This window comes from Vidua chalybeata, chromosome 24, assembly GCF_026979565.1.
Source record: "Vidua chalybeata isolate OUT-0048 chromosome 24, bVidCha1 merged haplotype, whole genome shotgun sequence".
NCBI lineage: Eukaryota > Metazoa > Chordata > Aves > Passeriformes > Viduidae > Vidua > Vidua chalybeata.
The window spans coordinates 1,363,366-1,389,488 of record NC_071553.1 but is presented as its reverse complement, the minus strand read 5'-3'; the positions used below and the strand labels follow the sequence as shown (position 1 = coordinate 1,389,488).

Genomic DNA, 26,123 nt, shown 5'->3' with positions numbered 1-26,123 from the left:
CACATCCCATTTTCTGAGCTTCAGAGAGTGGCTGAGAGTGACTGACTTGTTGCATGACCTCATTTCCTTAAAACATAGAGTATTGGAGAAACCTCTTGTAAGACTGAGGGATTTGAGAATTGTTCTCCCACCATCTCGAAATTTCAGGGAAGAAATGTAAGAATTAAATGGAAGAGCATTATTCTGTGTTGAAAGTTCCAAGATGTACCAACAAAGGTCCCTGCTTTGGAGACTGGAGCATATTCTGCTCCTCAGGAGTACAAGAAAATCTGTGAAAGCACTGAGTTCCTTGTTCTTTGGTTCTTAATGAGTCTCACTGAAAGCAAACCTGAATCCTGGTATCCTTATTGGTATGGACATTTTGGAGGATTTGCTTTCAAATCTTCCATGTTGTTCCCTGCATTTCTCTCTGAACTACTTGTAGATAATTGAAGACAAGTATTTCAGAACTCCAGGTGTCTGTTTAGATTTAGTGGTTTGTAAGTATCAAATGGTTCTGAGTTTAATTGAAGTCCTTGGAGTGTCTCTCTGACTCTCACCTGTCTGCCTTTTTCCTGGAATGAGGCGGGTTACAAGTCTCAGGCCCTCGTGGAACCTCAGTGAGGTTTGTGTCTTACACCAAGGAATCATTAAATGGTTTGCATTGGAAGGGACTTTAGGAAACATTTAGTTGGGACTCACAGAGCCAGCCTTTCCCACAGCCAGCTGGAGATTCCAAACTCATCTCCCTGTGCTTGGGCAAGCAGCTAGATCAGCTGGCAGTGAGCATCTTCCCAAACACAAGTGGCAAACCAGAGTCTTCCAGCTAAGGACGTTACTGAGCCGTTTTCCCTTGTTTTTGTTTTTCCCTTTTTAAAGGCAACCAATGTGAAAACTGAGACTGATCCTCCAGAAGCCAGAACTCACAATCTGAGACGCAGAATGGGCTGCGCCCCTCCAAAGAGTGAAGGTGGTGAGTGAAACACAGCATAAATGCAGTTTCTGTTAACTTTGCACAAATGTGTTTTAAGACCAGAGCTAAAATCAGCATTTGGAACTATTCAAAGTATTTTATAAAAAAACCCCAATGTTCAGTTAATTTTAAAATGGGATCTTTTTTGATAAAAAGTTCTTTTATGGGTTTTAAGTATTTCTGGGTTTTTTTTGGGTTTTTTTTGGTTTTTTTTTTTGTAAGTGGTTGAGTTTTCTTGAAGATTGGTATTTTCATTTGAAAAAGACTTAACACTTTTTCAAATGTGGTTATCTCTTCTGGAACAATTGGAAATGAGATTGGAGCAATGTTTTTGTTTTGTATTTTACATAACATCAGTCCATAATCTTTAAACAGAAGAAACTCTTTTAAGAATGTATCAGATATCAGACACTTTTAGGAAGGAATTTGGACTTGAAATCAAGAAATTTAACTCATGAAAGCAAAAGGTAGTCTGTTTTGAGCTTAATGATAAAGTTCCCATAATATGATTAAATTGCTGTCAGCAGTCCTGAGTCTATTCTCTCCTTAAGAAATAATTATTTGAGACTGAGAAACAATATTAATGCCATCAATCAGAAGAATAAGCTTGTTGAGAAATAATTTAGCCAAATAAGTACAGGAACCATTTACAACTACTCAATAATTGAAATTACCTGAGCAATCTGTCAGTCTCATTTGTTCCTTCAGAATCCTTTTTTTCAATAATTTGTTTAGATTATGGTGTTTTGTAATTTGAATTTTTTTTCTTCAAGGAGTCTCTAAGCACTAGCCTCCCTCCCCCAAGAGCAGAAGGAAAAAGCTCTTGACAACATTCTTTAACACCAGATGGAAAGAAAACCTTAGCTGATAAACCTGCTCATAATTCAATTAAATTAATTGAAATGGCATATAAAGTACTGAAAAACTGTGGGCTGTTATAGCCAGTGCTTGCTCGTGTTGTGTGCTGGGATTTTTGGATAACACTGGCTTCTAGAGGCATTGCAGGAGTTCAGGACTTGCCCTACACTGCCTGAAACAAGTGTAGGGGGGATAACAATTCATCAAATACCTTGGTATGATACAGTCTAACAAGCAATTAATAAAACAAATAATAGCAAAGAATGCTAAGCATTGAAACATTTTGCAGTACTCTCTTTTTTTTTTCCTTTGCCCAGACAAGGAAATACGCAGTGTGGTGAAACTCCCTGAGAAGAAAGAGCTTTCTGGGGAGTCAGAAAAGGACAAATCCAAAGTCAGATCTAAAAAACCCACCAATGCTGTGAGTACCCCCTGCCTTCCTGCAGCTGCGTGTTTTGCAGGCATTTCTGGATTTCTTTAGGGTGTGTAGTAAAACCTGCTGTCACTTTGTCACATGGAGGACTCCTGTCTTCTTCCTGGAGCCCCAGGCTGAAGACAGCAGTGGTTGTGCCTGCTGGAATATCATCACTGCCAAAGCTTCCTGCTTCACAAAGCTGGAAATGACAGGATGGTTAAGTTTCATTATCTATAACTAAAATAACTTGTTTTCTGCCTCCAAAGTACACTCTCAAAATAAGCATTTTGAAAGCATAGTCCAGTGGAAGTGATTCTTGTGTGACCTGATCCCTCCCCACTGCTCTGTAACCTCAGAGGAGCTCCATGCAGGCTGTGGCACATGGCACTTCACAGACCTGCCCCTAATTCCACTATTTCAGCACTAAATTGGAAGCTTTGTTGTTCAAATGCATCTTAAAAAAACAACCCTGTTCCTGCTCCAGCTCTCCACACACCACCAACTAATCCCCCAAAACCCCACTGAAGGCAGTGGTGATTGTCTCACTTTTGAGAAGATAATGCTGAGATTCTTTCTGCCCATGCCACGAGTTGGGTCCCTCCTAAAACCAAATGTGTTCCCATTCAGTCCACACCTGTAGCTGGTACCTGAGAATGAAGAGTGCAAATACCAGAAGCCTGGCATCCTCACCCCATAAATGAAAAAAGCTTGTGGGAGGAGCAGGAGATGCTGCTTTTTAACAATGTAAGGCAAGAGGTTCTGCCTGTCCTCATGACTCTGTGTTTGGGAAGAGCCTTCCAGGCTACCGCTGGTGAGAGTTGGGTGTAGGACAGGCAGCAGAGAGCCCATCCCAGGTTGGAATGCCTGAGCTTGTTCCTTGGGGCTTGGGAGCTGCTCTGTCAGATTTAAGAGCTACTCCCTACCCAAAGCTCCACTGGGAGGTTGGAGCCTTCTCTGGGGAAAAAAGGAACATCCCCAGCAACAGGAACTCCTTTCTCTCCAGATTTCTGTCTTCCAATGCAATTGGTCTCAGAGGGGAATGAAACACCTGAGGCTGTACATGGGAAAAGGGTTTGTGAGCCCCCAGCAGGTGTTGGGTTATTCCTGCCCAGCCCCAGGTGTTGGGTTATACCTGCCAAGGCCACGGTGCTGCTGATGTGAACTGTCCTGGCACTCAGTCAAGTCTTCTGGCATTTGGGGAAAAAAATTGCATGGAAAGGTTGCAGCTCTTGTGGTCTTTTCTTAAATTACAGAGGGAGGTATTTAAACTTCTAAAAGAATATTCAGGGTGTGTTTGTCTCATTTTCATTGCAGAGATAAAGAAAGAATAAGTTTTGGGAAGTGTCACCGATGGGAGTTAACAAACTGCTTTCACCCTGAGTTACCTTCAGCTCTCCCATTCCTACTGTGGAATTTTGTGTTGCAGGTGGATCTGTATGTGTGTCTCCTGTGTGGCAGTGGGAATGATGAGGACCGACTCCTGCTGTGTGATGGCTGTGATGACAGTTACCACACCTTCTGTTTAATTCCACCCCTCCATGATGTTCCCAAAGGGGACTGGAGGTGTCCCCAGTGTCTGGCTCAGGTAATCTGACAAATCACTACAGTACGGCCAAAGGCTAATATGTATTTTGTGGGTTTTTTAAAACTGATCATAGGAATAGAAAATACAATTTGTTGTTATTTCAGGTTGTGCAAATAAGGTGATAGAGGTAAAGCTAAAATGAAGACTGGGAATGCTTCATATTGCAAAGCTGGCACTTATTCTTTTGAGCCAAAAATTGGTGTGCCTTTGAAGAACAGTTTGGATTTTAGCTGATACCTTTTCTCTGTACTTAAAATTGGAATCTCACTGGGTGCTTCAGTGTGGTGATTTATGGATCTTATCCTGCCTAGCTCTACTAGAGTAAGGAGAAATTAGGCATATTAATTAATTAATGTTTATTCATAATTATTAATTATAATATATTTATTCATAATGTTTATTAATTCATTAATGTTTAATTTATTATAAATAATTTTTTTAATTTGGTGAATCAAGCAGAGTTTTTTCTTCTGACTCTGCCCTTTGAAAGTGTTTTCATTTCAGTGGTGTCCTTCCTTCTTATTGCTCAGAAGCTGTCACAGGAGCCCATTTGTGTAAATCTGAGCACAGTGTTGTGTTAATGGGATATAGAAACAATTACCTTTTCACTTGCAGGAGTGTAACAAGCCTCAAGAAGCCTTTGGGTTTGAACAAGCAGCACGAGACTACACCCTCCGCACGTTTGGGGAAATGGCTGATGCCTTCAAGTCAGACTATTTTAACATGCCAGTACATGTATGTTCCTGCTTCATCTTCATGTTGTGTAGAGTTCATTTTGTGTGGTTAGCTAAAATAGGTAACTCTAAGGAGGGAGGAAGGGAGGGATTCTGGTTTTGAATGGGATGAAATCCCAAATCAGAGGTTCTCATTTAATCAGCAAATACTGGTTCTTGCTGGTGTTGTGATTTCTGGTTCCACCAGCTAATTGTGTTTTTGGTTTTTTTCCCAGTTTAGAAGAAGTGTCTGTAGGGAAGATAACGGTGACTGTCAGGCACTCCTGAGAGAACAGGACTGCAACATCTCTGCTGCAGTTGGTTTTCTCTTGTTGAAATAATTTCAAACTAATGGAGGTTCTTCCCTGAGACAGCTTTGCACATGCTTCTCATCTACTGATTCCTCAGTACATATTCCCTTTTCTCCTCATACCTAGATGGTCCCCACTGAGCTGGTTGAAAAAGAATTTTGGAGACTTGTCAGTACTATTGAAGAGGATGTGACAGTGGAATATGGAGCTGACATTGCCTCAAAGGAGTTTGGCAGTGGCTTCCCTGTTAGAGGTGGGAAGTTTAAAGTTAGACCAGAAGAAGAGGTAGGTCTTTGAGTTCACTGTGGATGTTTTTATTGCAGTTTTTCATTGAATAACTATCCTTAGTTGAAAATACAATAATTGAACTGGGTTGCAAAGAGTTTGTTTTGTATATCTGGCATAGTATTTGAAGAGGAGAGCTACATTGGGATTTTGAATAAATAAAATCTGTTGTGATCAGCCATTCAAAGCCATAGGTTTATTCTAGTAGTTGGTAAATAACTTCCAAACCAAATAAAACCAAATAAAAAAGGTCTCATTTTAACAAAGCAGGTCAGGTCAGGGTTGTGAAAGAGGCAAAGATAATGGAGGGTTTAATCTTTGAGTCATTGACCTGTTTCTTATATTCCTTAGTTGGGAAAAGTGCTTCTCTTCTATTGCTCTTGAGCAGTTTTGTCTTCTTGGGTTTTTCCCTTCCTGTTGTATAAACCTGGGACTGTTCTGTTCAATTTTCAGGAGTACCTTGATAGTGGCTGGAATTTAAACAACATGCCTGTGATGGAGCAGTCTGTGCTTGCTCACATCACTGCGGACATCTGTGGGATGAAATTGCCCTGGCTGTACGTAGGAATGTGCTTTTCCTCATTTTGTTGGCATATAGAAGACCATTGGAGCTATTCCATTAATTATCTGCATTGGTGAGTTTGAGGAATAAACCCTGTCTAGGAAACAATCTCCCTTTCCTTCCCTATTCTCCTTAATTAGTGGACTAAAAGCAGATTCACAGAGCTCAGCCAGAGTAACCTGCTGTCCTGTTGCAGCAGGGTCAAATCTGTCAGTGTAATTCCTACATTGATTTACTTTTGGACAAGAGGTCATGTTTTGGAAAGAGACATCCATTCCCAGTTTTAAAAAATCCATGAAAGATGCAGCAGATAGTCCATCAAATGTTTTATTATACTCAGTGTAAACTAAAATCCATGCGAGTTTTCTTTTAAAAATCATCCAACTTCAGCTAGCAACTCAGTTCCGGCATGTTTTGTCTGTTGGATGGATCATGCTGTCATAAATCCTCTCATCAAGCCAACACTTGTCAGCTGTAATCAGGACAGATCTTTGCCATCTCTTTGATATTCTAAATAGACTGAACTCCTTGAACTTCTCACCTTACAGCTTTTCTAGACTCTGGATTATGGTTGTCACTCTTCCTGAAACCTGTCAAGCTCTTTCTTTTCTTAGTTCATACAAGTATTCAAGCAGAATGGTAAAACCACATCCTAGCTGCTCATCAGTGGGTCCTTTTTGGTTGGTTATTCAGTTGCTGCTCCTTGAAATAACAGCTTCTGCAGTGCAGCCCAAGAGCCAGTGACTTAATTCATGTGCTTTCATGGTGCTTACTTTAAAAAAACAAATATTTGAGTGAGGGTGAGCAAAGGAGTGACAGTATTACATGATAAAAACTATATTTCTTGTCATGTGTTACTGCTTTTTTTTTTCTCTTTGTCTGAGTCTTCAGTCAGACTGAAAACTGTGGGTGGGAGAAGATATTGCAGCACAGATTTAATTTCTTTTAGAGAGTTTCCCTCACTGTTCTTAGAATGGCTCTCTGTCCCCCATAGTGTGCCCCCAATTGCATTGTTGTCTGCAGAAGGCCAGAAAGGTGTGTCAGTGCATACGAGTACTTGTGCATACACAAGATACATCCAGACATAAAAAGTTGCTTGACATGCTTTCAGTTTATTTATCCTCCATCTGGAAAGTCCTTGATGTCCTTTTATTTGCAGATATTCTTCATTTCTCCTCAATGCAGAGGTTAAATCTGCATTGGAGAGCAATGTGCAGTTGAGGTTAAAGCTGTTCTTGGCCAGGGCATTCTGAACAACCTGTTTCTGCAGAGACAGTACTCCAAACTCTGAATCAAAGGCTCCAAAAGCAGGACTGGTTCTTGGGAGAGTCCTAGGGATTGCATGTCTGTCTTCAACGTTTCCATGTGCCTTGGAGGAGCCTGTGTCCTGCCTGGTGCAGTGTTGTGAGCAGCTAATCCCAAGTGACCCAGGCTGCAGCAGCAAAGCTTTCCTAGGGTTGAAGACAATAATCCTCCTACAGAACTCTGAATCCTATGTTAGTTCTAAAAATGGTAAAAGGGGAAAAAAAAACCCAAACCTTTGCTCTAAAGATGCTTGGAAATAAATAAGATGTCAGTCCTGGACAGAGGAAGAATTGCCATTATTGTTGCTAGTATTTTTACAGGCAGAGATGTGGAGCAGTCAGGAAGCAGAGCAAAAAGACCTGTGACCACCACTGCTGCTCCCTCGGGCTGCTGGCACCTCAACACGTGCATTAGAACTGTCTGTTACTTGTTCCCCTGAGGTCCAGAGACCCCCAGTTCCAATATCCTGCTCCAAGTTTAGCACAGTTCATCTCTGTTACCCATTCCTCAGTGCTGGCATCTATCAGGGGGCAGAACTCTTGACTAGCCCAGTCCAGACACAGAATGGTTTTTAGTTGCATCTGTGGCTGGTCTTCCTGGATTCCTAGAGTTGTCCCAGAATGATGGGCCAGGTCCAAGGCTGCAGAGTTGTCCCAGAATTATGGGCCAGGTCGAAGGCTGCAGAGTTGTCCCAGGATGATGGCCAGGTCCAAGGCTGCAAAGTCATTTAATACTCTGTAACAACCCCTTGTGTGTAACTCCTTGTGTATAACTGCCCCTTCCACAGTCCATCCTGCTGGCTGTCCCCTGACACAGGGGCTCTGTAAGTACAGGAATGAGCTCCTAGGGATGAGAGATAGACTTCTGGATTCACACTTCACTCTTATCCTTTGGAATCCTCCCAATTGCTTCATGATTGATGGAAGAAAAGAACACTGTTGGGTCAGTTTTAGACTGCCAACTCTTCAGAAGTCTTGAAATAAGGTGATTTGTCTGTTTTCCTTTCTAAATACATTTTTTAAGTTCATTCTTTCTAAGGCCCTGGAGGCATTTTTGTCTCAGTGCTGCAGTGAGCCAGTGTCAGTGTAAGCTTGTAACAGTATCTGCTGGAACACATCTGCATCCCCTTAATTCTCTCAGCTGGCTTGCATCAAGTGCTGAAAATTCTTTGTTCCTCCTCTGGATACAGATTTTTTTTCCCTTGAAGTCTTGCATAATTTGGAAGTTTGATTTCTACTGCCTATGTGTTGCTTTTATGGCAGTTATGCATAAGACAGAAAGAACTGGCTTTGGTTGTTGGACCCAAGAGGGTGTTTGTGTTCATGGGAAAAGACAGGCAGCTTATGTTTTGAAGTTGTGCTGGAATCAGCAGAACTCCACTGAGGACTTCTTCAGACTTTTTCTCCCTCCCCCACAATATTTGAAGTACCTGCTCAGAAGTGTAGGCAGTTAAAAACAAGTCTGGAGAAGAGGGACCTGTGTAAAATGTGAAGATTCAAGAATGTACAGAACCTTTGCATTCCTTCCTGGTGATATGCCCTTCCTTTGACATGGTGTATTTTAAAGCAGAAGACTAAAAATGTAACTTAAAGTTTGCTTATATTTAACTTTTTTTAATAATCTTGCAGGGGGGAGCCTAAAACGTGGTATGGAGCCCCAGGGTACGCAGCTGAGCAGCTGGAGGATGTAATGAAGAAACTTGCTCCAGAGCTATTTGAGTCCCAGCCAGATCTCTTGCACCAACTTGTCACCATAATGAACCCGAACACTTTGATGGCCCACGGGGTGCCTGTATGTGTCGGACTCCTGTGCTACTCCCCCAACCCAACCCTCTTTGGAACGCTACTTAAAGCTGATAATTGAAGCCACTTTTAGTACAGAGGTGGTGTGGTGGTTTCCATGTGTGTTGCATCTTCCTTATCCACTAAAATGTGCCAGTGTGAACAGATGGGCAATGGAATTGTTGCCTTTGGAATCAATTGGCAGACTCTTCTCTGGAGATCCATCTTGGATATTTCTATTTCTGTGTCTCAGCTGGAAGGTTTAGGCTTTACCTTTGGAACAATGGCAGGAGCTCTTGTGTGTCTGTTCAATCAGACACTGTTTTTTTGGCATGGAGTTTATGTCAAGGCCCCAAACTACATTCTTTCTTTATTTGTCATCCACATTCTCTTATTTTTCCTGGATAAGTCCTTAGGTATTTAAAAAACATTTTTTCATCAGATTTCATCTTATTCCATTCTAAGTTATTCATGGGAATTATGTCCCTTTACAACTTAATTGGCTTTTGATGAGCTGACCTTGGGACTTAAAGGAAAATCTGGAAAAAGTAGCAAAATTTGTGGTCTCTCCTATGGTAGCCTCCAAAATGGAAGGATGTAGAAAGACCTGCCTGCTTTCATGCTGACTGTATAGCCCCAAGAGTCTTAGATGAACAATAATATGAATATTAAGGTTCCCAATTTCTCTTCCCCTTCAGCTGCACATTGGAGAGAGCTGGATCTGTGTTGACCCTAACCCTGAGGTGTGAGGAGCATAATGTGCAGGCAGCCAACCTAGAACGGTTCAGAGTGGGGTGTGGCTGAGCAGAACCCTTGGCTTTCCAAGGGTTCCAATAGGGTTTTATGTGACACTTTATCAGCTGCCAGTTGTAATTCTTGGGCTTATGGTTTAAAACTCTCAGAAGTCCTCACAGAAGTTACTGCAAGTTGGAAATCCATGTTCTCCTCACCAGCTATGTTTGGGTGTGAGCTGACACTGGCCTGTCTGTCCCCCCAGGTGTACAGAACCAACCAGTGTGCTGGGGAGTTTGTCATCACCTTTCCCAGAGCTTACCACAGCGGCTTCAACCAGGGCTTCAACTTTGCTGAAGCTGTGAACTTCTGCACCGTGGACTGGGTACGTTCCAAACCATTTTTTTCCTTAAGTGAGCAGTTCCAAAGCTGTTCCTAGCTGGTGTATAGCTCTGATTTATTGCTGATGCACAAATCTAGGCCACAGATCAGAACGAGCCTGTTACTGGCAGCATGGTGTTTGCTGAAGGTTTGTCATGCACTGAACTGTGGGCTGCCTCTGGTTCTGAAGATTTGGTTTGGAATTATGTATCAGGGCTGATGCAGCTTTTGCAGCAGGAGGGAGGCACAGTCCTGTGCATGCCTGGAGTATGAGACGCACCAGTGCTGCTAGAGTTTGCTCATTTTTGTGTCCCCAAATTCCATCTCAAGTCAAAAGCTGGAATGAAATGTCTTAGCTTATTGCAGTGGGAATTCTCTAGGAGGTGCTTTCTGCAGCTGGAAACCAAATCCAACTTGGATATCTTTTCTGCTTTAGCTTCTGTGATAAAGTTTGATAATACATGTAGCACATTGATAACAGTTAAAGACATTGATAGTCCTCTTGTGGGGGGAAAAAATAGAAATTGCATCTCATGTGAGAACATCCTTTTAGGTAGCAGAGGTGCTCTGGGTTTTTAGGGAAGAACACCTTAATGAGAAGAGAGCAGAAAGTTCTCAATTTCAGATGGAAGGTTTACAGAGCAGTGCATCATTCCCAGTAAGCTTCACTCAGCTCACTGAACGACAGGGATGGGCACACATTACAGATATTAGGTTAGAGTTATTGAATAAGATCTTTATCTTTTTAAAAATAAACACAAATGGAGGACAGTTGCTCCTAAGTTACAAGTAATTTTACCTTCACAGCAAATGACTCAGACACACAGTGCTGTCTGATCTCACAAAGGCTCTTCTAAGCTTCTGATATTTCAAATTACTTCTCTTGTGATTTTTTTTCCTCCAAAAAAGGTCTTGGCTATTTGTAAGTGTAGCCCAACTGAAACATTGCTAGATGTAAAAAACATTATTTAGAAGAAGGAGATGACTAATATTGCAAAAAAGCTTTCTGCACTTGACTGTGCTCACATGTCAGTTGGTTTGGTTTGGTTTTTCCTCTTGTCCTTCCATGAGTTTCACACTGGACCAAACACACAACCTTGTTGTACTCTGAACATCCCTGTCTGCCTGCTCTTTAAATAGACCTGAGTGACCTGCCTAGCTCAGGATGAGCTGTGTGCTGTGCCTACAGCCAGTTAGGGACATCAGTGCTCCCTGAGCCAGCAGTTTCTCATGCTGCAGCACAGTTCATGTCAGCAGGGAAAAGGCCCAGGGTACCCTGCACCTGTGTGGGATGGGGCATTCCTCGAGTGGTGGGTACAGGCCAGGCTTATGTACTTGTCCTTTTGATGCTTCCTTGGCCTCAGTGTATTTTGATCTTGGATCTTCCTGAGCCCACTGTGGTTTAGTGATTTAGTAGCCCTTAATTACAACCTCTGCAAGAGAAGGCACTTCCCTCAGCTGTCACCCATAGAGTACACTGGGAAGGAGCCATAAGCATTCCTGGTGTGCACAACTGGGGATCTTGATTTCTCTAGTTTTACACTCTGAAGTATGAATATTGTTGCTGGAAGGATTTGTCTCGGCCTTTCCTTGGGGCAGTTTTTGGGTAGTAGCATCCAGAGGGATTCCCTTGATGTCATTTCCCAAGTGCACCCTGTGATGCCGTGTCTGCCCCGCAGCTGCCCCTGGGCCGGCAGTGCGTGGAGCATTACCGGCTGCTCAACCGCTACTGCGTCTTCTCCCACGACGAGATGATCTGCAAAATGGCTTCCAAAGCAGATGTCCTGGACGTTGTGGTGGCCTCTACAGTCCAGAAAGACATGGCTATTATGATTGAAGAGGAGAAGAGGTTGCGTGAGAAGGTCGATAAACTGGTGAGTTGTAGGAAATAATGGTTTGGGTGGGAAGGGATTTTAAAGGTCATCTCGTTCCATCCCCTGCCATGAGCAGGGACACTTTCCACTAGACCAGGTTGTTGCCAGTCCTATCCAACCTGGGCTTGAGCACTTGGAGGGATGGAATTCATTATAATGAGTGAAGTAACAGTGAAACAGTGACATGAGAACATGCTGGTTCTTGTACTGAGGTGTCAGAGGCTTAGAGGTACTTAGGCCCTTCCTAAGTTGTGGATTTCAGAGGAGCACCTGCGTAAAGAATCATTGATCATACACCTTATTTTAGTATCTGCCCTTTAATATTGTTCAGAACGTCACTTTAAAGGTAATATTTGTACTTCCAGTCATTTGGTCAGAAAAGCTGATTTTTTTATTAACCAAGATTTCTGTCTACCTGAGTTGAGTATCTTATATCTAAACTTCATTATTCTTTTGATAAATTTACCTTTTGATGTTTTAGCTTGGAATAGCCTCCTCTTTGGAACAGTCACTTCTTCATTAGGCTTTGATGTGACACTCTTGCAGGGAGTGACTGACTCAGAAAGGGTGACATTTGAGCTGTTCCCTGATGATGAGCGACAGTGCCTGAAGTGTAAAACCACCTGCTTCATGTCAGCAGTTTATTGTCCCTGCAAACCTGGGTTGTTGGTGTGCTTGTACCACGTTGAGGACCTCTGCTCCTGTCCCACCTACAAATACAAACTGGGGTAAGCTTGAGGTAGTAACTAATACCGTGATCTGGAGATAGCATTGTCTGTGTAGGTACTGTGATTTGGTAATCTCTGCTGCCAATGGGGCTGCTCTCTGTTTCTGTTTCAGTCCTTTGCAAATCCAGTGCCTCCACAACAATGGGACTGTTTTGTGCTCACACACAAAGCCTCTTCAGCATTCAGCTCTTCTTGCTCAATAATGGCAAAAATTGCTGGCTAAGTTAGTTTGCATTTTTTATAGCAACCAGGTCATTGTCCCTTAGATCCAGTCCTTGCCAAGGAATATTGTTTTGCTTTTTGGAGCTTTCCTTCCCGTTGTTAACTTTGCTGTGCTTTTTAGAACATCTTTTGTCCTACATGAATGTAGCTTGCTTTAAGACAGTGTCCAAATTCCTTAATTGCCCCATAGAAATTGTTTTTTGAAGCAATTACAACATTGAAATTATCTCAAAAGGAACATGGTCTGGTTGTAAGGTCTTAATTGTGTAACTCAGTGCACTGAAGCTTATTTCTCTGTTGTACGGACCAACACATCTTAGAATTACCAAATGGTTTGGTCTGGAAGGGACCTTAAAGCTCATCTCATTCCATCCATGCCATGAGCAGGAGCACCTTCCAGCAGTCCAGGTTGCTCCAAGCCCCATCCAACCTGTGTCCTCATCTTGGTGCTCCTCCTTCCACCCTCCTGCTGCCTGCAGGTTTGCTGGAGGTTTGAGTCGTGTGCTGCCCGCAGGTACCGCTACACCCTGGAGGAGCTGTACCCGATGATGAACGCGCTCAGGATGCGCGCCGAGTCCTACAACGAGTGGGCTTCCAACGTCAACGAGGCCCTGGAGGCCAAGATCAACAACAAAAAAAGTGAGGATTTTACCTACTGCCTGTAGAACATCATTTCAAACGACTACTTTTTCAGTGTTTAGTTTCCAAACTGTAGTAACTTTTTTCTTATGTGATAATCAAAAGAAATCATTTATCACTTCATGTTTTTAAGTAAATATTTTAGCTGTTACAGTCCCAGACATGATGCTAAGCTGTCTCTGTGTGACAAGACTGTAAATCTTTTTGACACAAAGTGTAACTAAAGTAGAAATAGAAATACATTTAATGCGTTGTGTTTCTAAGCCTTAGTGTGAAAAATCCATCACAAAGGGAGACTCCTTAACTTAATGTCTTTCCCAACAGGTCTCATCAGTTTCAAGGCTTTGATAGAAGAATCAGAAATGAAAAAGTTCCCAGACAATGACCTGCTGCGACACCTCCGGCTGGTGACACAGGACGCAGACAAATGTGCCTCAGTGGCCCAGCAGCTGTTGAATGGCAAGAGACAGACCAGGTAAGTGCCACTCCATGTCTGCAGCAAAACTGGGCCACCAGAGATGGATCTCAGTGGTCAGTGATAGGTACTAGTGTTGTGCAAGACTTAAAAATGAAAAGAATCTTTGTCTCCTCAGCAGAGCCATCTTTGACAGGGAGATTCAGCTTTACTATATATAATAAGTTAAACATCCTGAGTTTTCAAATCTCTTCTTCCTCTGTGTTTGACAGTCTGTAAATTCATTCCAGTGTTCCCTGAAAAGAAAAACTGGCATGATATGTCTAGTCAAAGTAACACTTAGCAAGATACAGTTCCCATATCTTTGTGCTGTGGGCACTGTAAATCTGTCCATAGTGCAGATGTTGTTGTATTCATTACCTTCTGTGCTGTGGAAAAACAAAGTGCCTTGACTCCCTGAGCTGCTGGTGGCAGAAATGTTGTACGAGAGCTCTGAAAAAGTACCTGCTCTTTACATTGAATCTTTTAGACAGGTTATTTGCTCAAGGGATTTGAAGTAAGGCAGTGTTCTTTGTGAACTGCTTACCTGGTCCTGCTGGTACTGCATGTCTAAAATTAGCTGAAAAGGGCCAGAACAGAAGGCTAAGGCCAGTTCTCCTCATTGCACAAGTCTAGTTGTGCCTGTATTGATGTAGGAGTCTTTCTCTCAGGATTCACAAATCACCATCTTCTGTTGTGTCATTCTTCACCCATAGATCCCAGACAGGTGTGGGTTGGAAGGGACCTTAAAGCCCATCTCATTCCACCCCTGCTATGGGCAGGGGCACCTTCCACTGTCCCACGTTGCTCCAAGCCCTGTCTAACCTGGCCTTGGCCACTTCCAGGGACAGGGCAGCTGCAGTTTCTCTGGGCAACCTGTGCCAGGGCCTCCCCACCCTCCCAGGGAACAATTCCTTCCCAATATCCCATCTAACTCTGCCCTCCTTCAGCTTAAAGCCATTGATCAGGGCACCCAGACTCAACATGGGTACACTGAGCCTTGCAGGATGGTGGTTTCTAAGAAAATCTTAGGTTTATATATGTGGAGAACAGTATGGTTCATGTCCACCAATCTTAAGTGTAATGTACTTCAGAAAAAATTGATTGTCATTTGTCCCATTTGGAGAATTTTCACCCATTTCTGCTGCTTTGAACAATGTGGTGTTTACTGGAGAAGTTGCCTTTTGTGCTGATAGAAGTGCACGTGTGGTTCCTGCATGTCACCTGCCTCAGCAGGGGTCATGGAGCTCATCACTCCTATGTTCTTGCAGTGCATTGAAGACTGGCTTGGAAGGACTTTGGGGGTAGAATGTTCTGCTGTCACACTTTGACATGATTCTTGTCTTTCTTCCTGTTCCCTCTGTAAGCCTTTGTAGTAGGAACTTGATAAAAATTCACTTTTGCTGTCCTGCACACACAGGAGAATGAAGCCTCTGTCACAGCAGCATAAAAATACTGCGACAGGGAATGAGAAATTCAGCACTCCCACAGGCATGACTTCTGCCAGATAGGGAACTTCCAACCTAGAGATTTTAGGCACCATCATCAAAGGACTTGTCCACTTCTGATCTCCTCCTTCATTTGGTATTGAGCCATGTGGCGTCCCCAGTCTGTGTTCTCCCATCCCTGGTGCTTGTTCAGGTCTCCCAGTGCTGAACTGGGAGCAGCAGCCAGGCCCTTCCCAGCTCCTCTGTGCCAGATGGGTCCTTCCTGCACTGCATGTGTCCCTGACTTTGTTTGGCCTGGGAAGAGCTGGGAGCAATTTTTATCTTCATCTCCTTGACTAGGTCTGTTCCTTTGTCACCATGAGAGGCTCTCAGCCTTCCTCACAGCTGGGCCTGCCACCTCCTGCATCATCCCAGACTGTGACAGGTAATTGACCCTGTGCTGCTGCTCTGCACAGTGTCAAGGCAGTGCTTGCATTGAGCTTCTTATTTGCTCTAGAAGAGGTTTTAGTCCTTCTCTCACAATTTCTTCCTGAATCTCTTTTGGCATGTTTCTGGGAAAAGTCCAGTTTCATGTCTTCATAATTTTATGAGTTTTAAAACCCGTGTTACTTGATTATTTTTTTTTTTTCTTACAAGGTTGGAATGGGGAATGCTCACAACTTTTGAAGAAAAATATAAAGATAATTATCTGCTTAAAATCTTAGTGCATGTTACATCACATGCAAACTCATATGCCTGGAGCTCACATCTGCAGGATGCTTGATGACCTCCATCACACCCAGTGCCAAGTGTTGGTTAGGAAGGATTCTGGATTCTGCCTAAAATTTGATTTTTGCTTTTGGCAAACTTTCTATCGTGGACTGGGCATTTTGGTCTGATCCTGAGTTTGGAAGAGTCATGCAGGAGACTTGTCTCCTGTAGGAAGGTTGTCCCTGTCAGTCACAGCAGTCAGTGACACAGAGGGATCTTCTCCAGTGCAGTAAACACAGCAGTTCATGGGGAGACCAGGACAGAAGGTAATAAATCAGTAAATCCTGTGGCTCCTGCTCTTCAGCTCCTCTGCAGTACCTGAAGAGATGCAAATGGTCTGTACATCCCTGTTGTCCTCTGGTTCTCTTGGTGCTGGGGGATTATAAACTCACAAATGCTGGCTTGGAGATGTTCTGTGAACATCTGAATGGGGCCAGAGCACAGTGTGGCCCTTGTTCTCCTGGCATTGGAAGGCAACAGTGTTCCTGCCCTGCTGCCATGTTTTTCCTGTCTATATCCCCTTCCTTCTCTAGGTCTCCTGAAGCCTGTTCTGTTTCTTAGAGTCTCTGAGCATTTGTGCTTGGAGACCTTTGTGACTAACAACCCTGGATGGATATGGGTTTGGCTTCTGTCGATGGTTTTTCTTAGGCTCATGTAATTTCTGGTTTTCAAAAGCATCTTGTGACAGCTTTGCCATTTAGGTATGTGTATATATATGTATATAAATATTTATGTATTTTAAAACGTGTGCTTTTTCTTGGAAGACACTGTGGAGCTTACTTAAAAACCAGTAGAACAAAGAAGCATGTAAAGAAACCTGTGTTGTACCTGAGGCTTTGAATTAATTTTATTGTTCCACAGCTGACTGTGGGGTTTGGAACTGTCAATGTGATCCTGTGTATCCATTAAAAATACCTATTTTTAACACAGAATGGTAAATTAAAATTTATTTTATAGTGTTCACATTCCAGTCATGCTGGCATATCCTGCTGGGCTGTTCTCCTCTTTTGTATAAATAACACACTGTGGATTCAGTTGGAGCCAGTATTGTAAGGGATCTCTTTCCTTTTCTGTTCAGGGTTCTCAGACCTCATTAATACTGGCTTGAGTTTAGAGAGGCTTTTAATATTGGACAATTTGTTAACACTTATAAGCCACTTATTTGCTACAAAGCTTTTAGATAAAAATAAAAATGCTGATTTCAGCGTAGAGAGGATTTTTCAGAAGTGCCTACACAACCTGTCAATATAAAACCCATTCAGAATTGGGATTTGTTCTCTTTTGGTGTGGGCATGGGCAGAGCTGACTACAATAGCTACTGCAACATAACTGAATAGTTTATCTACAGTTGCTTTGTGTTCTGGAAAAAAAAGCTTAATTTTATTCCATAATAATCAGTGCCCTTCCAAGGCTGAGTAGTTGTTCCAGAATCCTATTTAATATGAATGTTTCAAAAATAGCTCGTTCTGCAGTGGCAGACTGAGGTTTCCCACATGTGTGAGCCCTGGGCTGCTTGGATACTTGTGAATGTTCTGCTATTCCTGAAGAAGGCCTGGCTGATGTGAAATCATAAGCAGATGTCAGGGAATCAATAAATCACAGAATGGTTTGTGTGGGAAGGGACCTTAAAGCTCATCTTGTTCCACTCCCTGCAGGGACACCTTCCACTAGACCAGATTGCTCCAAGCCCTATCCAACCTGGCCTTGAAGTTCTGATGTTTATTTTTCACTTTGGTGATAAGCAGGCAAGCTGCACGTGTCATTGCAGGTACCGCTCCGGGGGAGGGAAGTGTCAGAACCAGCTGACGGTGAACGAGCTGCGGCTGTTCGTGAGGCAGCTCTACGCCCTGCCCTGTGTCCTCAGCCAGACACCACTGCTGAAGGTAACCTGGGAAGCCTTGGGAAGGGAGCCAGGAGCATTTACAGAGTGATGGGTTCGCACTGCGTTCATCTCCCATCTCACTGTTTGCTCCAAGAGTTAATACCTGGGCACTGGCAGGCTGGGGTGACTTGTGCACATGGGATGCTGAAGAAAGGAGCTCTGACCAGCTGCTGTTCGTGGTCAGCAGAGTTTTATACTGCACAGGCAAATCAAACCATTCATGTTGTATGAAGGATTGTAGGAGAAGGAGCAGGATGACCTGGGTAACTACAAGTTAAAAGTTTGGGGTCAGTTACCTGGGGTCTGCTCTTAGGAGTAAAGCCAGGTTAATCTGAGAACATTCAAACTCCCCAATGCTCTGAGAGACAGCTCTCTTGTCCTTACCACTTTCCTTCTTTGTTAATCCAGAATCAGCTTTCTCAGTCTTGTAATTAGATCCCTCTTTGTGCTCTCAACCCACATTCCGGGAAACCCCACAGATAACTCCAGCCAAACTCAGCCCAGGCTGGCCAAATCCTCTCTCTAGCAGAGAACCTGCTGCTGGCTGGAGTCAGATCACTTTGAATCCCACAACCACCAGCTGTGCTGGTTCTGTGCTCCCCAGATGATGAGCCCTCAGGCAAAGTGAAAGTAATTCAAGATCTTGTTTCAGAATTTGACAAAATTTTCCATATCACACTGAGGGGCAATTAAAAAAAAAATTCTGTACAGCTGCAATTCCTGTCTTAAAGGAGAAGGGCTTTGCATATTTGTGACACTTGAAACCAGGAGATGCCGTGTCCAGGTCTTGAACTGTCCCTCAAGTATCCACCCAACACTGAGACACCAGATGGTGCCATGGAAATGGCATGGAATGGGAATAAACCAGTTCTGGTCAGCTTTGACTGGTGCTTTGGAAGCTTTATCTGCCCTGCAGTGCGTGGATTTGATGCAGTCCTATTTACAGTTATTTGTTTATAGCACTGAAGCTGTGAAGTTTTCTTGCTGGTTGAAAAGCAGAAATTTAGAAATGCCAGACATGCACACAGTTCCTCTCCATCTGGCATTCCTGAACAGGGGAATAACAAACACATATGGTCAGAGTGTTCCTTTGTATCATCCTCAACAAGCCTCAATTATGTGTTATTGTGCAAATTAGTCTGTTAATATAAATGACCAACTTTACTGGAGATGGGTTCACAATTCAGTCTATCTCTAAAAAATGTTTTATTCCATGCTGGAAGAGGTTGCCCCCTGGGAAACAGCTTCACTGGCAAAATGCCAAGGTGTCAGCTGTGAGGGAAGAACTTCCTGCAGGAACAGCATTTCAGGCAGTACTGGCAGTACTGGGCAGGTTGCTTCATAGAGAATAATCCCAGCTTTCACTGTGGCATTACTCTGGTTGACTGTCCTTTGTCCCAGAAAGTACAAACAGCCCCAGAAATACCTTTTGGGGTAATGAGCTGCTGAGGGCATGGAGAGAGAGAAGGTGTTCCCCTGCATGAGAGAGTAAAATGCCTGTGGCTCACTGGGACTGTGGGGTGCAGTTCAAAAGCCTTAGCAGTGCAGCAGAAATGAACATCAGAACTTCTGTCCCTTTCCAGTGTATTGCAAAGCCTTCATAAATCCTTACCTTGCTGTTCCTCAGCTGCCTGAGCCATTCCAAAACAAAGCCAGCCAGCAACACCCATGGAAGGCTCAATTTCCCTTTCCATCCTTTCTGTTCTTCCGAGCCCTCTTTCTGACACCCCTGTGTCTGGGATTGCCTTGTTCTGGGATATCCAAGCTTGTGGCCACAGGAGCTGGCAAAGCTGTGTGTTGAATACACTATTCTAGTGTTTCAGCCCTGGGGATAATTTGCCATGTGCACTATGCAGCAGGGGGTTTGCCAGGAGCCTGTGCTCCCATTGTTAACCCTGCGCTTCCATGGTCAAGTGACTTGGCAGAGGACTTCCATCTGATTTATTGTTGCATTTGTGTATTTCAGGATCTCCTTGACCGTGTGGAAGCCTTCCAACAGCAAAGCCAAAAGCTCCTTTCTGAAGAGATGCCCAGTGCTGCAGAGCTGCAGGAGTTGCTGGACGTCAGCTTTGACTTTGACGTGGACCTGCCGCAGCTGCCGGAGCTGCGGACGCGGCTGGAGCAGGCGCGCTGGCTGGAGGACGTGCAGCTGGCCTGCTCAGAGCAGAGCTCCCTCACTCTGGATGACATGAGGCGCCTCATAGACTCTGGGGTGGGGCTCGCGCCCTACCCAGCAGTTGAGAAGGCGATGGCCAAGCTGCAGGAGCTCCTCACCGTGTCCGAGCACTGGGATGACAAAGCCAGGAACCTGATAAAGGCCAGGTAGAGCTAAATCTCAGTGTTGCATTTTGTAGTTCCATGAGTGGTTTCAGATGGAAGTGCCCTGACTCCTGGAGGGGCTCCCCTTTGTTCATCCAGTTCCCAGCATGAAGGCAAAGCTTGTGCCAGCCAGAAGGGACAGGGCTGGAGGAGGGGGATGAGAGATGGAGCAGTTTCATGTGTCTTGCCTTGCAGTGTTTGTGTTGCTCAACCATCTTGTGTAAATTCTTCTTGTGCCACAGGAAAGGGGTTTAAGATGCCTCTTCCTTCTTTTCCACCTGCTCCTCTCCCCAGTTTCGGGCTGGAGGACACATGTTCAGATCAAGCTCAGATAGGTACCACCAGCAGGTGAAACTTCATAGTCCATAGAGGTCCATATAAGACTATTTCTAACTAACAAGGAGATTTTTCCAGATTAATTGGTGCAGAGAAGAAGGAAATAAGCCAAATGCATCCTTTCTAAGAAAATTTTTCTTGTGGTTTTTACTTTCTGATTTATAAAGTAAAACAGGGGAGAGCACAGTGTACTTAAAAATTAGGAACGTGGCACAAACTTATGGGCCAGGTTTCTTCCCTCAAGATTCCTTTATTTTTTAAATTTTGTCATACTTGAAGTATTGGAACATTTCTTACCCACTACTAACCACAGTATTTTAAGACAACTTCATATAGCACATTACTGACTAAGCTTGAGTTTAACATTTGATAGGGATCTCTGTTGTGTTTGTACCTCTCTAAAACTTCAGAAATACAGAAAAGCCCATTTCAGAGTTTTAACCTTCTAATGCATAATATCTCAGCTGGTGCTGGTCTGGGGTTTGGTGGGTGTTTGTTATCCAAAAATTAATAAAAGGTACATCCTCTTTAAGTCCAAATGTGAGAATATTTCTAGTAAGAGGCTAGACAGACATTTCTAAATCTCCCCTTCTCCTGACACCCCAGCTCTGCTGGGTGCAGCCAGTACTGAACATCATCAGTAACCTCATCAGTTGGTGTGGCCCTCTGATTTTAATAACCCAGCTGAGTGGAAGAGTCTCCCCTGTTAGCAGCATCTCACATCTGGGCTGTTGTGTTCCCCCAGGCCCCGGCAGTCCCTGAGCAGCCTGGCAGCAGCAGTGAAGGAACTGGAGGAGATCCCAGCCTACCTCCCGAATGGAGCAGCGCTGAAGGATGCGGTGCAGAAGGCCAAGGACTGGCTGCAGGAGGTGGAGGCTCTGCAGGTATGTGAGCCTGGCTGCTGGGCAGGGACAGTGACCCTGCTCATGTCACCAGAGCCACCCCAGACCCCGTGTGTGCTCCAGGGCTCTGGTGTTGCTCTGGCTCAGAGCACCCAGTCTGGGACATTGGTTACCTCAGCCATGGAGCAGCTACACTCACTGCCCTGATTCTTGCTTCTGTTTCTGGTCTGTATTCCTCCGCCTCTGCAACAAACTGCCTGCAATAAAATCTATAAAGCAGCTATTAGCAAAAATCTAAAGTTAAAAAGTTACTGCATTATGGAACTTCACCTCAAGGTCACTTTTTATGAGTTGCTTAGTAACAAGTCCCTGTTAATCACATTTTTGTGTAGTACATTGAGGTACAGAGTGCTGATACGGAAGTAGTTCCTGGCTCAGCCTTGCAAGTGCTCAAGCCAGGGGTCAATGGGACTGCCCAGATCAGTCCAGGGTGGCACTAGGATAGCCCTGATTTCACATTTTGGTATAAATTGCCAAATCTTTTCATTTGTCCTCATTTTTTTTTCTATAAAGTGAGCTCTAATCTAGCTTAGGGATATTTTCAGGCCCATCTGGCCTAAATTCGGCTTTTAATAAAAAAATGTTTTGGCTCTTATTTAAAAAACTCATTTTCCTGGATTTAAATATTTTGAAGGAATAAAATTCATGTAATACTAACTTTCATTTGAGGGCTGTCTTGAAAGAATTTGAGTGTTTTTTTTTTTTTTTTTTTCTTGGCATTTGCTAATCTCTTGGTCTGGACTCTGAAATTCTGCCTCCTGAATATGGAAAACTAGTTCTGTCTGTGCCAAGAATTTCTGCTTCGGTTCTGTGAAGGTTTTGTTAAATGCCTGCAATCACTGTGACTCGCAGGAAGTTCTTGGCATCAGGACTTTGAAGTTGCTAGAGGTGTTGGGGTTGTTTTGGTGAATAGTTCTCCAGTCCCACACCTGCCTGTTCTAGAAATTACCTCTGGAATTCCCTTCTGTGCTGCTTTAACCCCTGGGTGTGTGGTACCTGCATTGCCTGAGGTGTGGGGTGCCAAGGGAATGGCCGGAGCTTGCTCCCGAGTGGCACACAGGATACTGGGGTTGTTCTCACTCTTGGCGTGGCACAGCCTGGGTTAAACTTGTCTTCTGGTGCTGGAGCTCCCTGCAGTACCTGAAAGGAGGCTGGAGCCAGGGGAATCAAGAGTTTCCTCCCAGGGAACAAGGGACAGGATGAGAGGAAACTGCCTCAAGTTGCACCTGGGGAGGTTCAGGTTGGATGTTGGGGAAAATTTCTTCACTGAAAGGAGTGGTCAGGCCCTGGCACAGCCTGTCCAGGCTAGAGTCACCATCCCTGGAGGGATTTAAAAGGTATGTGGGTGTGACACCCAGGGACAAGTGGTGGCTTTGGCAATGCTGGGTTAATTGCTGAAATTGATCTAGGAGATCTTTTCTTAATGTTAATAACTGTATAATTTTATGATTTCAGAATTCGTTTGATTTTCTGCTGTGAATGCACTGTGAGATTGGGAAGCTGCTTATATTGTTGGCAGTATCTGTTTTTGTTCTATTTTCTTTTCAAAGGGTCATTTGGCAAGTGTGTTCTTGCTTCCCAGCCCCCAAATGGGTTGTTAGTTTTATCTTGTAGTCAAGGACTAAATGCACGAGCAGCACAAATGTTGAACTGATAGTGCAGATCACTGAGCTGTCTGAGCATTAAATTCATTTTTACAAAGCCTGCCCTGAATTCCTTGAGTGACTGCTGTGACTTGGGCAGTGCTGTGTCTTGGGTGCATCCAGCATCTCCTCATTTCCCACCCGGCAGGCTGGGGGCCGTGTGCCCGTGCTGGACACGCTGGTGGAGCTCGTCACAAGAGGTCGGTCCATCCCAGTGCACCTGGATTACCTGCCCAGGCTGGAGGCCCTGGTGGCCGAAGTGCAGGCGTGGAAGGAGTGTGCAGCAAACACGTTCCTGTGTGAGAACTCTCCGTATTCCCTTCTGGAGGTGAGAGGCCTGGAGGGGATCAGCCTGCTCAGTCATGCACAGGTGCAGGAACTCAGTGTGCGCCCAGGAAGGAGCAGTAAATATTAAATATATTTGCAGAATTGCTTTAGGATTACAGTAACTATTTTAATAAGAACTTTTGTTAGTGACCTATAGTTCTAATAATAGTTTTAAACTTCTAAAATGCTTAAGATTTAGCTATGTTTTCTCTATTCTTCTTAATCAGTAGCTAACAAGAGCAGGCCATGTCTAACATTTTCCATACGAATATGGGAATACTGACAAGTCTGTGGCAATGGATTAACTCCAGTGCATCAGGCCGAGCTGCAGGTGAGCAGGTTCCCACCTGCTCCATCCTCCTCAGGTTCAGGTGTGCCAGGGCGAGGCTGGGGCTGTGTTTGCTGCCCCTCTGGAGCTGTGGCTGTGTCACACCTGCAGTCCTTGAGCAATGTACACTCTGCCCAGCACTGAGGCCCTCTGAGCCCCCTCCTGTCGGGACAGACAGGAATGTAGGGCAGCCTCTGGAGTCTCTGCTCTTTCCCAGGTTTTGCAGTTTCAGTCCCGTGGAGGCCGTTCAGCGTTTCGGCTCTCGTTCTCTATCTCTCTCCCCTCCTCCTCTCCCAGCAGTCTGGGTGAAACACAAGGATTGTTTGGGACTGGGCAATTTACAAAACTGAAATTCCAACTTTCCAGCTCTCCCTACCTTCCAGATAAACTCATCCTAATCCCTCAGATCTTTGATGGAATAACTACAGGAACCCTAGTTCTCACCAGTTGCCTGTGGCTGCATCCAGGCAGGAAGGTACGTTAGGAACAGTGCAGGTGTAACACTGCTGCATGTGGGACACTGCTGTTCTGTCCCTCAGGTGTTGTGTCCCTGGTGTGACATTGGCATGTTCAGTCTGAAGAGGAAGCAGAAGAAGCTGAAGGAGCCAGTGCCAAGTGGCAAGAAGAAAAGCACTAAGCTGGAGACGCTGAGCGACCTGGAGCGGGCTCTCTCTGAAAGCAAGGACACTGCATCCGCGGTATGTGGTCAGATCTTTCCTAACTGGAATTTCTTCTGAGTTCCTTGAATCCTCGTTTCTGTTTGCCTCCTGTGCAGGAGTGTGGCTTCCACCCTGTTCTCACTGTGCTGCTCTGCAGGGTTTCTGGAACTGCACTTTTCTGTGTTTGCTTCAGACTTCCCGAAATTGCTTTCAGTGGAAACAACACGTGTTGCTTTGTGCGTTAAGCAGCCTCATGGTTTGCTAGGCAGTGCCTGTAGCTGAGCAAAGCACAGGAAAACAAAAAAATGGAGGCCTGATTTCCCCTACCATACCTAAACATTATTAAAAGTGGTATAGGGTTTGCCCAAGTCTGATCCTTTCAAAGAACACAATAATCCAGCACCATTTATAATTAAAACAAACATTATAAATAATTAAAGAAAACCTCATGCTTTATGGAGTCACTGAAACACTGTTCTGGGTGGACCAGACTGGTAGCTGGTGGGGAAGGGCTTCATTCCAACAGACCTAGTGCAGAACCTCTGCCTGGGCCAGATAATTATGTCCTGTGGCTAATGAGATGCAGTAGGGGCTCATTGGGTGGGGCTTGAATGTAATTTAATGTGGGACATTTAAGTTTTAACCTATGGCAACTACTTGAAACTTGTACTTTCAGTGCTTTCAGAGGTGTTGGCCTCTCTTGTCTGACCCCCAGAGCTGCAGTGGTGTCCCTGTCGTGGCACTGTGGGGACGGGCTGGGCCCTGGGTCACACTCAGCCCTCTGTGACTCCAGCAGCCCTGGCCAAGGAGACCCAGGGCACTCCCAGGGGCTGCACCCAGGAAAGAGAGGCCTTTCAGTGTGGCAGGGTTTGCTTCTGGCATACAAGGGGAACCAGAACCTTCCCACACTCCCAGCCCAGCTAAGCACCTGTGTGCACATTGGAATGTGCTATGCTCCAGTCCCATGTCTACCCAGGCTGGACACAGCTGTCTAATTTTTCCAGAGCTGATTTTAGTCCAGGAATTATGCTTGAAAGTTTATCATGTGAGAAATAACCACATTGTATATAGTTATAAACCCTCCTTGGTATGTTTATATACATTATAAAATACATAGAATTAATTAGTTACAGCTGGTTTGCACAGCCTTTATGGAACGGAAATATATTGCTGTCTTTATAGGAGCTAGTGCTAAAGATTCCTGAAAAAAAGATCATAAGCATCTGCAGAGAGGGTAAACAGCACATCCAGGGTACACCTGAACTTTGCCTGCTGTTCACAATCCCCAGAGCAAGTTCATAGGTCAGGGCATGGCCCTGAGCACTGGGCAGCATGTACAGAGTGAGGGTCAGAGGTACATTTGCTTTTGTTAAAACTGCCCAGGAAGCTTTTCTGAGTATCCAAAGTCAGACTGTTGAGAGACACATTCCCAGAGCAGTATCTGCAATCCAAACTTGCACTTCTTCAGGATTTGAGCTGCTTGAGGCAGACCGTGTTTTTTGCTTCCAAGCAAAACACAAAATTTTGCTTGGAAGAGAGAAGGGGTTAGGAGCTATTTTTTTACAAAAGGTTAAGCTTTTTCTCTCAGGGCCTTATGAGAAAATGGAAGGGAATTGAAGTCACACCTCAGCATATCCCCAGTGCTGCCCCTCCAGTCCCGTTTGCTGTCCCACTGCACACCCCCGTCCTTGCTTCATTCCAGCATTTAAAGCCCTGCAGACTGGTGTGTCTG

At 44.3% G+C, this 26,123-nt stretch overlaps 1 protein-coding gene across 2 annotated transcripts in view; it reads left to right on the top strand.

Annotated features, from left to right (window-relative positions):
* The window catches only part of KDM5B (lysine demethylase 5B), a 55,942-nt gene that overhangs the window by 23,444 nt on the left and 6,375 nt on the right, over positions 1 to 26,123 (top strand). The window contains exons 6-22 of one of the 2 annotated variants that reach the window (XM_053963930.1): positions 859 to 949; positions 2,128 to 2,231; positions 3,652 to 3,810; positions 4,426 to 4,545; positions 4,961 to 5,119; positions 5,573 to 5,754; positions 8,615 to 8,777; positions 9,765 to 9,884; positions 11,560 to 11,754; positions 12,301 to 12,482; positions 13,219 to 13,343; positions 13,668 to 13,818; positions 17,764 to 17,878; positions 19,844 to 20,199; positions 21,278 to 21,416; positions 23,226 to 23,405; positions 24,272 to 24,430. In XM_053963930.1, coding sequence (XP_053819905.1) covers positions 859 to 949; positions 2,128 to 2,231; positions 3,652 to 3,810; positions 4,426 to 4,545; positions 4,961 to 5,119; positions 5,573 to 5,754; positions 8,615 to 8,777; positions 9,765 to 9,884; positions 11,560 to 11,754; positions 12,301 to 12,482; positions 13,219 to 13,343; positions 13,668 to 13,818; positions 17,764 to 17,878; positions 19,844 to 20,199; positions 21,278 to 21,416; positions 23,226 to 23,405; positions 24,272 to 24,430 — 2,700 coding nt within the window. Of the gene's footprint in view, positions 1 to 858; positions 953 to 2,127; positions 2,232 to 3,651; positions 3,811 to 4,425; positions 4,546 to 4,960; positions 5,120 to 5,572; positions 5,755 to 8,614; positions 8,778 to 9,764; positions 9,885 to 11,559; positions 11,755 to 12,300; positions 12,483 to 13,218; positions 13,344 to 13,667; positions 13,819 to 17,763; positions 17,879 to 19,843; positions 20,200 to 21,277; positions 21,417 to 23,225; positions 23,406 to 24,271; positions 24,431 to 26,123 lie in introns of both variants that reach the window. The other variant, XM_053963929.1, reaches the window with a different exon arrangement.